Source organism: Saimiri boliviensis, chromosome 6, assembly GCF_048565385.1.
Source record: "Saimiri boliviensis isolate mSaiBol1 chromosome 6, mSaiBol1.pri, whole genome shotgun sequence".
NCBI lineage: Eukaryota > Metazoa > Chordata > Mammalia > Primates > Cebidae > Saimiri > Saimiri boliviensis.
Window position 1 is genome coordinate 91,884,996 of NC_133454.1, and position 12,559 is coordinate 91,897,554.

Genomic DNA, 12,559 nt, shown 5'->3' on the forward strand with positions numbered 1-12,559 from the left:
CTTTACTATCATCTCTTGGAGATTTTATTCAGCAGATTTTTTTATAAATAAAATGTTTTGAGTGACATAACTTGCCTACTTTGATTTTTAAAAATTTGGTAGTATTGATAAAATATAAAAGTCACTAAAAATCCTATTACTTATTTTAGAATTATATAAAATAAGTAAACGATCCTTGATACACCAATCAATTCCCTTCTTCAAAGGCAATTACTATCAATTTAATGCATTTAATGCATTTACTTCTTGAATTATTTCTAATTTTACATTCTATAAATATGTAAATATTTATATATGTATTATAACATATTTACATGTTTAAAGCAATTTAGCTTTATATATGGTCATCTATATTGCATGTGCATACACACTAACGTGTATGCATGTACATACATTATAAAATGACGTATCATACTACAAGTATTTGTTGGCAAATTTGTTTCTGCTTAACACTATATTCTGAACATATTTCTGGTTCAACACATGTACACGTTTTGTATTTTTTATAATTGTATAGTGTTTCGTTGTATTTATATATTATATGTTATTCCACCAGCTCTCTTGATGTATTTTTACTTTTTTCCTATTCGATCAGTGTTGCAACAAATATACTTGTACATATATTTTAATCATGAATGCTATTTTATGTGTAGAATATATTCTTTCCTTTTTTTTTTGAGACAGAGTTTCGCTCTTATTACCCAGGCTGGAGTGCAATGGCGCGATCTCGGCTCACCGCAACCTCCGCCTCCTGGGTTCAGGCAATTCTCCTGCCTCAGCCTCCTGAGTAGCTCGTATTACAGGCATGTGCCACCATGCCCAGCTATTTTTTTGTATTTTTAGTAGGGACGGGGTTTCACCATATTGACCAGGACGGTCTCGATCTCTTGACCTCGTAATCCACCCGCCTCGGCCTCCCAAAGTGCTGGGATTACAGGCTTGAGCCACCGCGCCCGGCCTTATGTGTAGAATATATTCTTATGTTTCCTTAGAATTACTAGATTTAAGGAATTTACATTTAAATTTAATACATACTAAGTAATGTTCATGAATACTTTATAAGGGAGACATTATACTACACTATTTCTGATTGTTTTTATAACTCATTTTAGAAACCATTCTTCTGGAAACCATTGCTTGATATCTGGACCAAATCATTTAAGGAAATATTGCTATATAGGTAACCCTATATATGGTTTATATATCTATAGTGCCTGAAGTATGTATTTGTGTAAATATCTATGTATTTATGCAGAAACTTTGATTATATCTATCCTTAATCAAATTCAAGTTACAACAAAGAGATGGATCTTTGAGATTAGACAGACACGGATTTTCAGTGATGTAGTAACTTAATGTTTTAAGTAATGATGTATAACCACAAAATCCCTGGAACTCTAGTAAAAAATCTAGTAAGTTGCACATTGGAAGGACTACACCAATCCACCTAGTTCACTATTTTATTTTTTTATAACCGTCCTTGTAAATGAGCTCAATAATCAGCAACATTTTGGTTTTATTTAGGGATTGACAGTGAATATAAGAAACATTTTATAAATGTAAATCACAAAGTACTTCTCCTTTGACTTTTTTTCTTGTTGAGTCAAAGTCCTATGTAGCCCAGATCACCTGAAGGCATGGCTCAGTCTTTCATATCACAAAGAATTACATTCTTTAGCTTGATGGAATGTCATGGAAATAAGTTATGTTCTATTAAAGAAAAAAGATAGCATTTGGTATGGTGCCAAGAGAGATTTCCTGCTTAAAATTTTATGAGTTGGTTAACAGAAAAGTCTGTCCACGTTCACATCCACCCTTATCTTAAGCACTTTCTTATGAGAAATGATGTAGAATGTAAACAATGTATTTTGAGGTCAGCTAGCAGAGTTCAGACCAGAATTATGTTTGTATTATATGCTATGGCAATCCCCTGTGGTTTAAAAGAAAATAGTCTGGAAGAAAGTCTGTAGAACATTATTTTTTTGATAGAAGGTCTCACTCTGTCACCTAGGTTGCCGTGCGGTGGCATGATGAAGGTTCACTGCAGCCTCAACTTCCTGGGCTCAGGTGATTCTCCTGCCTCAGCTCCCTGAGTAGCTGGGACCATAGGTGCACATAACGCCTGGCTAATTTTTATTTTTATTTGTAGAAACAGTATATAGCTATGTTGCTCAGGTTAGTTGCGAACTCCTGGACTCCAAAACTCTTGCCTTGGCCTCCCAAATTGCTGGGATTATAGGCATGAGCCACCACACACAGCAAATATTATTGTTACATGATTTGTAATATTTCCCTTTCTCAGTTTTGATGATTGAGACTTGTAATGTTAAATGATTGTGCTGCTTTCGACTTTATAATTCTTGTATAATTTTTGCAGTATATGTTTATACCTGTAAGAATGCAAGTGTATATATGTTAGATGTACATAATATTCATATATTTGTGTTTCTCCCATTCCTCTTTTACAAATAAATACATTTATAAGTACTTTGTGAAAAATACTGATAGAATGCTTAGATGAAAGAGGACAGAAAAATTATGGAAGAAAAAGAGAAGCAGCAGCCTGAGTCAAGAAAGGTACTTAACTATCTTCACTCCTAGATACTAAAAAGCAAAGGAGATGTGCTTGCAGGAACAGATTTTCAGTCTCTTACTGCAAGGTTTGCACAGCTTATATTTTCTTTCCATGGTTCTTCACAAACCTACTTATTGGCATGAGGTCATTCCAAAGCATTTTGTTGAAAATATGTTTTAAAAATATCATTGTACTAAACTTTGACATATTTCCCCTAGAATGAATTTCTTTATTTTTCAGAATCTGCCATTGAAGAAGATCCCATGCAAAGCCAGTGCACCCTCGGGCTCCTTTTTTGCCCGAGACAATACAGCAAATTTCTTATCCTGGTGTCGAGATTTAGGGGTGGATGAAACATGTCTGTTTGAATCCGAAGGTTTGGGTATGTATTTCCTTCAGAATTTTAGTTGATAAGATACTCAAATTATCTTTTGTCTTTGTCAGTATTGCCATCAAAAAGTTTTCTGTATAATAACATTTTGCAGAATATTATTTATAAATCTGTCTGAGTTTATAAAAAGTCTGAGTTTGTTGTAAACTTCTGCTCTAACTTGATACTTTGAAAACAGATTAATGAATATGCTCTCTTACTATGGGTTACCTCATGGCTACAAGAATAGAAACAGAAGTAGCACAATTCTTTTCGGGCTAAATATAAGGGCCATTAGTGTAAAATTTCTGCAAAATCATGGATATTTGGAAAACACAGGGCCAAATTTTATCCCTAGGCTTTGATCTGGATTAAAGTATAGCAGTGCATGTTCTAGCCATAGAGAGTATTCTTCTCTTTCCACCTCTACAACAGTATGGAAAAATTAGTTTATTTATTTATTTTTTAGTGAGTTAAAAATCAGGCAAGATAACAAAAGATTGAGGTCATTAAAGATGTTGAATTAAAAGGTAGATACTTTAATGCCTATACCTACCCAGATAACTGTGCAGATTTTTGTTGCTTTCTGATTGAGTTTTGGCAGATTCACTTCCAAGTCATAGAATGAGCTTATTTCTTTTGAAGCAAACATACACTGGAGTATTCAGTATTTCAGCACTACTCCATACACTAGAATAAAGTGCTCAAACTTGCCATGTAGGCTCCGCCACAGTACAACTCTAATATTAGAGTTAAATATTAGAACTAACGGCTCATTTTTGCAAAATGCAACCAAGTTGAGGAAGGAGACATCTAGAGAAAAAAAATAAAATCTTTGCTTTCTTTTTGCCTGAGGCCTTAAAAAATCAATTTAACAGGTCATATAATACAAAATATTAATATCAAAGTAAGCTGAGCATCCTTTAGAGAGAACAAGTATACAAATTGTCTTCCAAACAGCCAAAATACCTATTACCCCTAGGCCCCCATAAACAATATTCCCATGCGGAACCTAGGAAATGTATGGTAACAGCTGAAATCTTACTTATTTTATATGCTTAAGGAAATCTGTATTTGTTCTCAGTGGAGTTGGTGTGATATGGCAAAGAAATATCATCAAATTTCTGAAAATTTTCTTAGCAAAGATAGAACAGCATAAATTTAGCCAGGGGCAATATTCTAGAACTGAATAATAATAATAATAATAATAATAATAATAATAAAAACAGAGTAATCACACAGTAGTCTGCTGTATACAATGGTGTGCTCATGAAATGATCAGTAAATAAATCAACTTTTGATTGTTATTATCATTTCCTCATATCAAAATAAAAAAAAATTGTGGAAGATGCGTGTGTACATAGCTAATACATGCTTTTCAGTCCTGTGGTTAATTTACAAATCAATTTTAACTGTCAGGTTTACGGGGAATCCATGTGAGTCAAGGATTATAGGAAGGGGCTGTGGAAGAATTATTTGCACAAGCAATCAAATAAAATCACTTACAAGATCTGGTAAATGTTAAGATCTTTTAAAAATATATAGCCATAAAATCAAATCTTAGTAACAAGGAGTACACTCTGCACATGTGGACAGTTAACATTATGATTTAAAATTCTGGCCTGCCTCTGAATTGCTGAAGAATCACATGGGGAAACTAGGGTTAATTTGTTCATTGTACAGTTTTTCATTAAAGAAGCATTTTTTTCCATGATTACTATAGACTAAGTGGGTTAATAAAAGCTATGAATATACATATGATCTTGTCTCTTTTTCTCATTGTCCATGATTTCCTTTGTTATTTGAACTAATAAAATTTTCCTGTGGACACCAAGAAGAGTCCATCTAATATTAAATCCTCTCTGCTAGAAATAGTACCATAGGTGAAGGTTTTAATATGTATTTACTTTAATGGCTTTTAAAAGCCCCATTCAAATAATAATAAATTGTACCTAAAATTATAAAGCTTACAGAAGCTTATATAATGACCCTCGTATAAAAATGCTTACTCTGTAGCAAATAAAATTATGTCAAGAAGAACCTTTAGATGGCCTACTTCTTTACCCAGTTTGAAAAAATATATATTTTCACATTATAAAAGGTCCATGATAATTTATATAATATATATAATTGTACAAAAATTTTGTACAAATTTTAAAGGCTATAAAAATTAAACAATTATTTGTCAACTTCTCGGCGCCAGGTTAACTTAGTTAGGTTTTCCAGTTGCTGCTCAATGAAAAGATAAATTTGCAATTTCTCCTGCTCAGAATAGAACCTAAATGATGTATAATAGGCTCTAGGGATGTAATAGAAGGGGGCCAATATTATGGCATTGACTTTAGGATTAGTTAAAGAAAGGAAACAGCTGTGCTCGTAGATGGTCACCATAATCAAGAGGAAGGACAATAGGAAGTTCTATTTCCACAAGTGGAACCCTTTCTCCTTGTTTTTATTATTATTATTATTATTATTATTATTATTATTCATTGAGGGTAAGGAAGAGATTGAGCTGTTGCTGATGGCTTTGGACTCTACTTGGCAGAATTGACTTTCTTGCAACAATAACACTGTGTCCTCTGCTTGATGTCTTTTCACGCTTCACTTTTGAAAGGAAATTTAGGGCAAGGCTTTTTTTTTTCTTTTTCTTTTTACCTCAAGATTTCATTTCAGTAGCGCACAAGATGAAGCACATCCTTTGTGTTCTAGTGTTTTGAACAGCAAATAAAATGAAAAGATGCTCTGATGAATGGAAAACAAATGTGTTTGAATGAATGATAAAGTAGATCACTGTACTGTGTGTATGAAGAGGCTTCTGTGTTTAGCTGTTCAAAGGTCTTTGCCTGCATAAAGCATCCTTATCTTTGTGGCAACTGATATGCTGCCCTCTGTTGCAGTGCTTTTTTGTACAATTTTTTGTCAGAGGACCTTGATTCACAACTCACTGTTCTCTTTTCACAACAGCTAATGACAAGAAACCTCAGTGGGCGAGGGAAGGTGTGCTAGCCTTGAACTGGGAAGAATGGAGAGCAACTAATTCCATGTGTTTATGACATGCTTCTTGTCTTTTTGATTCTTGGCAGATAACTTCCTATGTCATATACAGGGTTTAAACTGTGATTTATATTCTGTGACATGCTAGAGATAATTTTTCCTCTGCAAAATGTCAGTTCTTGAATCATATGTTTGCTACATCCTGAACTATTTCAAAAGTAAACCCATAGAAAAGTGGACAAAGGTCATAAAGAACCTATCCATAAAAGACTTATAAAAATCCAATTAAGGTCTTAAAATATTGGACCCTTTAATAATAAGGTAAATGTGAATGAAAACTATGAAATAATAGCTAAATTAATAAAATTATGTAGTTAGTATTGGTAAGTATATAGGCTATCAGGATCTTCCATACATTGCTGAAGAAAATTAGAAATTGACATGCCTTCTTTGGAAGGCAATTTGATATTATATATCAAAGACCTCAGAAGTGTTCAAACATTTTGATGAAGTTGTTTTGCTTCCAAAAATATTAAAGGCAATTAATATAGGCACCAGAATGTCTATTGAAATATTTTTTAAAGTAGCTGAAACCTATGATATTTGGTAGCAGCTTAACAAATTGTAGTCATATCATGCAAAGATAATATTCTTGAAACTGTTTAAGGATATGGGAAAATGTGATATACTGTTAATCTGAGATCACCCATTTATATCTATTATTTAACAACAAAATTTCATATTCAGAATTCAAAGGAAAAATAAATAGTAATTAGATTGTAAATGACATCATTTTCTTTCTTTTTTTTTTTTTTTTTTTTTGAGATGGAGTTTCGCTCTTGTTACCCAGGCTGGAGTGCAATGGCGCGATCTCGGCTCACCACAACCTCCGCCTCCTGGGTTCAGGCAATTCTCTTGCCTCAGCCTCCTGAGTAGCTGGGATTACAGGCACGCACCACCATGCCCAGCTAATTTTTTGTATTTTTAGTAGAGACAGGGTTTCACCATGTTGACCAGGATGGTCTCGATCTCTTGACCTCGTGATCCACCCGCCTCGGCCTCCCAAAGTGCTGGGATTACAGGCTTGAGCCACTGCGCCCGGCTAATGATATCATTTTCTTCAATTATCCATTAATTAGCAAACTTAAGATAGTGAACAATTATGTCATGTAGCCTGAAACATGAACAATTGATTTATATTATGATGCAATTGGACCAATTAGCACAGAGATTTATTGACATAAAATTTTATACATCAGCATGCTAAAATAATTTTTCACATTGTTGAGGTTAAACTGATACTTTAAGTGATTACAGAATTGTATATGGTATAGTAGCAAAGGTTTTGGCTTTGTCTGTCGAGCATGTTGTAACCATAAGGGTCTACATATTATGCTTACTCTGACCCCTGCTGTACGAACCATGTTGAGATATGTGACAATAGAAAAATTTCTTTTCATTACTTTGATATGTTAAGATTAATATCAGTTTCATTAGATTCCTTTAAAATATTTATGATTATACTTTAAGTTAAAAAGATAAACATTATTATCTAGAATTCAAAAGTATATAGTTGATCAGTCTATAAACAAAATGGTCCCCAATAGTTATTTTATAACAAATTTTTATAATAACTTTTAATTATGGAGTTAAAATATATTTTCAGTTTCATGGAAATGTAAAAGTTATTGGACAGTATTAATAATCTTCCAAACAGTAAATTTAGTAATTTAAAAAATGTTCATTTAAATAAATAATTTAACCACATTTTCTAAAATGATGTTGAGTGTTTTTATGTAGCTCATTTTTACAATTTAAATTAAGATCAGAAATCTGTATTTTCAAGCTTAAAGAAAGTTTTCAATTATGAATTATGAAATTGATGCTTTTATGTAATTTTTTATTAAGGTATTTTAAGTAACTATTTTCTCAAATTACTGCTAGTCTTTCTGTGCAGTTTATTATTTGTAATTTACATTGGCTTATCAATTTAGAAATTGTCAAGTTAACTTTTCCCTAGAAATTTATTTATTTTGTTTTATTTATACACATTTGGTTAGCTGGGAGATGGAGAAAAAAGGGCTGGGGAAATTCTTTTAAAATACACACATTTTTTGCTTGCTATAATTGTGTCAATATCATTTATGTTATTGGATAATTATAGGATTTGGAGGCCAGTGACTATGCTTCATCTATTTCTCTGAGAAAGAATCTACTCAGCAAGAAAAGGGTTTGCTATCTGCGGTGTAGCATGCAAATGTGTGTGATTTGTTTGAGTATAACTTTAAAAATTTTTTATTTTCTGTGTTTGTGATTGCTGTGTGGTACTGTCTTCTTTTGATGCATCATTCTGTTGAGGAATTTTATAATTTTTTTTGTTCTGTTAAACATTGGTCAGCATTTTACTTCAGAGGCAAACATTATATACCTGCAGTAAAAATGACTGCGTGTGAAATTTTTTTTTTTGTTTTTATTTTTTGAAAAGGAGTCTTGCTTTGTTGCCAGGCTGGAGTGCAGTGGGGTGATCTCTGCTCGCTGCAACCTCTGTCTTGGGTGCAAGTGGTTCTCCTGCCTTAGCCCCTCCAGCAACTGGGACTACAGGTGCACATCACCATGCCCAGCTAATTTTTTGTATTTTTAGTAGAGATGGGGTTTCACCATGTTGGCCAGGATAATCTTGATCTCTTGACCTCGTGATCCACCCACTTCGGCCTCCCAAAGTGCTGGATTACAGGAGTGAGCCACCGAGCCAGGCCATGTATTTTTAAGTATTAGCAATTTCCATCATTTCTTAAAGTCACATGTTGCATCAGAAAAAGAATCTATGCCTGCCTTCAGATGTTTGCTAAATCACCCTTATTCTTGTTTTTGTCTATGTTGAAGACTATAATAGTGTTTTTGTGGGAAAAATAGCTCTATTACTGTTATTAGTATTATTTTATGATAATAATTTCAGGATATTCATTCAACTCTGGATTATTTATATTAATTTCTTTCCCAAGATCATTTTCTTTTAGACTTTTTGTTTTTTAACACATTTTTGTTTTATGATGTACATACTTCATTAGTATTTCAATTCACTTTTACACTGAAAACCCTTTTCAAATCTGTCCCTCTGCCCTACACCAGGGAAGATGTGAGAGGGAGAAATTACATCCCTTGCCCAATGTTACACAACTTTTAAATGGCCCAACTAAAGTTTGAATTCAGCTCCATTCACCTCCAAAAATCATGCCTCTCTGTTATAGAAGCATATACTTTGCCTGCATTAATTTTAGATATTGTTAGGATTATTTCAAGCAAAAGGAAAAATAAAGTATATACCAACTTAGAAAAGACTCACTTCTGATTGATGTTCTGAGTGATAGTGGCTTAATCCATTAATTTAACCTGGGTGCTGGGTGCTAGAGAAAGAAAGAGCACTCTTTTTCCAGGATATTTCTCAACTTTGGGGGAAAGACAATAAAATACATTCTATCCTATAGAGCTTCCGTTACTGATGAGATTATGAATAGACACTCCTTGTTTATATGATTTATATGGATGCCATGTTCTATTTAAAATTATTCTGACTGGTGATTCAGAGAAATTTGGATACTCACACACATCATTCTTGAGCTTGTGAGATTCTTTGTTTGCAATTTCCTTCTCATTTGCCTCAGATCAGTGTTTTAGCCCCTTAATTACCATCCCTATTTGACACCTACATTTAAACTCACAGATTTTTGTGTGGGTCTTACTCAGAGTGACATGACACAGAGAGTAGTTTCGCGTTTGGGAAGCATGAAATTTTTTATGTATCTTATAGAACCTGGCAGGAGAGAAAGGACTATAATATTTATTAAGGACCTATCCAACATACACATTATTTCCACTCTAATTGATCATCATCATCACCACCACTATTGTTATTCTTCACATTTTTAGAGCATTTACATATATCAAAGCACACTAATATTTTCAGCAAAACAGATACAGGATTATACAAATGTTCATTATTATTATAACATTAATACAGTTCTTATCAGACTTCAGTGTATGTACTCATCACCTGGAAAGTTTGTTTAAATGTAGTTTCTGATTATTAGAGCTGGATAGGGCTCCAAATTTGCATATTTAACAAGCTCCCATGCCATGCCAAAGCTGCTGGTCTGTGGACCACACTTTAGCACAAGAGAGTAACATTTATTGAGTGTTTACCGGGTACTAAGTGTTCTTAACCATATAGTTACCTTATAAAGAAGAACAAGTGAAGACAAGACACTTGTTTTAGAGCTGAAGAAATTAGGCAGTGTTAGGCAGAACCCAATTCTTCTGAATTCTAGCTTACTGTTTCTTCTACTCTACCACTCTCCTTGGCTTACTACAACCAGTTCTCTACTCTGGGAAAGTAGGCAGCTGTTAATCTACGATATTTTTATAATTGAACATTTATTCAAAAATATTTTTTTCAAGTTTCCTTACTAAATAAAAGGCTAAAAAGCAATTTTCTTCAACATGATGATTCATGTTATAACCTCTAGTTATATAGAAACCAAATGGGCAACATAATTTTTTATGCTTTCATTCTTTTGCCCATCTGTTAAAACTTAATATATTTAGCTAAACTATACATTCATGGTCTAATGCATTTTATCCTTGCAGATTCTGTGACATTGAAATTCTACCCTCTTTCTTTAATGGAAGGCCTCATTTTCTATTCCTGGAGTTAGCAGTATTCCATTTGACATTTGATGCCATGAGATTTTTTTTATAGAATCTGGGTTATGGGATTGAGTCTCTTGCCACATATTTTTGAATGGAAACCTGTGTTACTTTTCCCAGAGATGTTTTACATTATGCTTTTCTTGAAATGGTTTTGATTATTTAAAAAGAAGACATCAATGATAAAACCATTTGTGTAATAATCACCGTTGACTAGAAAGCTCTTCGTTTGTTTTGAAGAGGATTTGTTCAGAGGAAAGCTACAGCAATCCTTTCTTATACCCCTAACTCAAAGTGAAAGACCTTGTTAATGTTACAGTGCTAAAGTGGTGAAAAAGTCTCCTTGTATAATTTTAATGTAAGTAGATGTTATTTTGAAAAAGATAAATGACTAAATATGCTTAAAATGAGTAGTACATATGACTGGATGTAAGGGCTTTGCTACAAACACAGTGCAATGAAAGCTGCCTGTCAAATCATCTTGACAAAGGTATATATTCAGTTATTTGATCTTCTAAAATATACCATATATAATCAACATAGTTAATTATTTAAAATGAATTCTATCAAGCTATTTTAATCACAAAGGAAAATTAAAGCCAAGGTATTTGGTGTTTAAAAAATGACATAGGTCCTAATGCAGTTGTTACTTGAACTTTACACTTAGCGTAAACTTGTAACTGGTGAAGGATATCTGCTTTATATCTATATATGCTGACCAAATTGCCTCATTTAACCTGAAATTTGATTACATTTAGAATTAACTATATCCGATATAATCTAAAAGGTAAAAATTTTAAATGTAGTCATTTAAATAGAACCACTCTGTATCTCCTGACAGTAATCTTATCTTCATTCCAGAGTTTCTTTCACTGTCTAGTAACTGACACGTTATGATGCACAAAAAGTGCTTATGGGGAAAAAAAGTGAATTAAGGTTAATTGACTAAACAAAATAAAATAAATAATGAAAAAAATGATAATGAAACTAACATTTGGCAGGTATTTCCTATGTGCCAAGTACTGTGCTAAGCATAACAGTAAATATTATTTTGTTTAATCATCACAAAAATATTATGAGGTGGGCACTATTTATTTCCTTCAGAAAAATGAGATTTTGTAGAGTAACCTCCCAAAATAACATGACCAGCAAATATTAGTGCTCACACCCACACCCAGATCTTTGTGGCTTGAATTACCCAACCATTATACTCTTTTCCTCTATTAACTTTAGTTTGTATCTTGCTTAAGTGCAACAACGAAAGTTACCTCTTTAGTACAATATGGATATTACATACAGACATTTGAATTTCAATTTTATAGCACTAAGATAAGAGTGCTTGCTTTTGCAATTAAACATTTAAATGATTTAAATTCTTGTCTTTCCTATAGATGGTAGGTAAAACTTTAGCCTTTATTCACTTTGTCAATCATCACAACCCCTATCACCACCACATAACCGTCATCTTCCTTGTATTATATAGTAGTTACTAAAGCATTTCTATGTTCTAAGTATTGCACTCTTACGCAGCTCTACAGATTTATCTTAGTCATTGCTTACCAGTCACCAATCATTCTTCTTCTTCTTCTTCCTATTCCTCTTCCTCTTCTTTCTTCCTCTTCTTCTTCCTCTTCCTCTTCCTCTTCTTCTTCTTCCTTTCTTCTTTTCTTCTTCCCCTTCCCCTTCCCCCTCCCCTCCCCCTCCCCCCTCCCCCTCCCCCCTTCTCCTCCTCCTCCTCCTCCTCCTCCTCCTCCTCCTCCTCCTCCTCCTCCTCCTCCTCCTCCTCCTCCTCCTCCTCCTCCTCCTCCTCCTCCTTCTTCTTCTTCTTCTTCTTCTTCTTCTTCTTCTTCTTCTTCTTCTTCTTCTTCTCCTCCTCCTTCTCCTTCTCCTTCTCCTTCTCCTTCTCCTTCTCCTTC

General features: G+C 33.5%; 1 protein-coding gene across 8 annotated transcripts in view; it reads left to right on the forward strand.

Moving 5' to 3' along the window:
* GAS2 (growth arrest specific 2) overlaps positions 1–12,559 on the forward strand; it is a 135,358-nt gene that overhangs the window by 46,176 nt on the left and 76,623 nt on the right. For all 8 annotated transcript variants that reach the window (XM_039470934.2, XM_039470932.2, XM_003919926.4 and 5 more), the window contains one exon: positions 2,816–2,957. In XM_039470934.2, the coding sequence (XP_039326868.1) occupies positions 2,816–2,957 (142 nt within the window). The remainder of the gene's footprint in view (positions 1–2,815; positions 2,958–12,559) is intronic.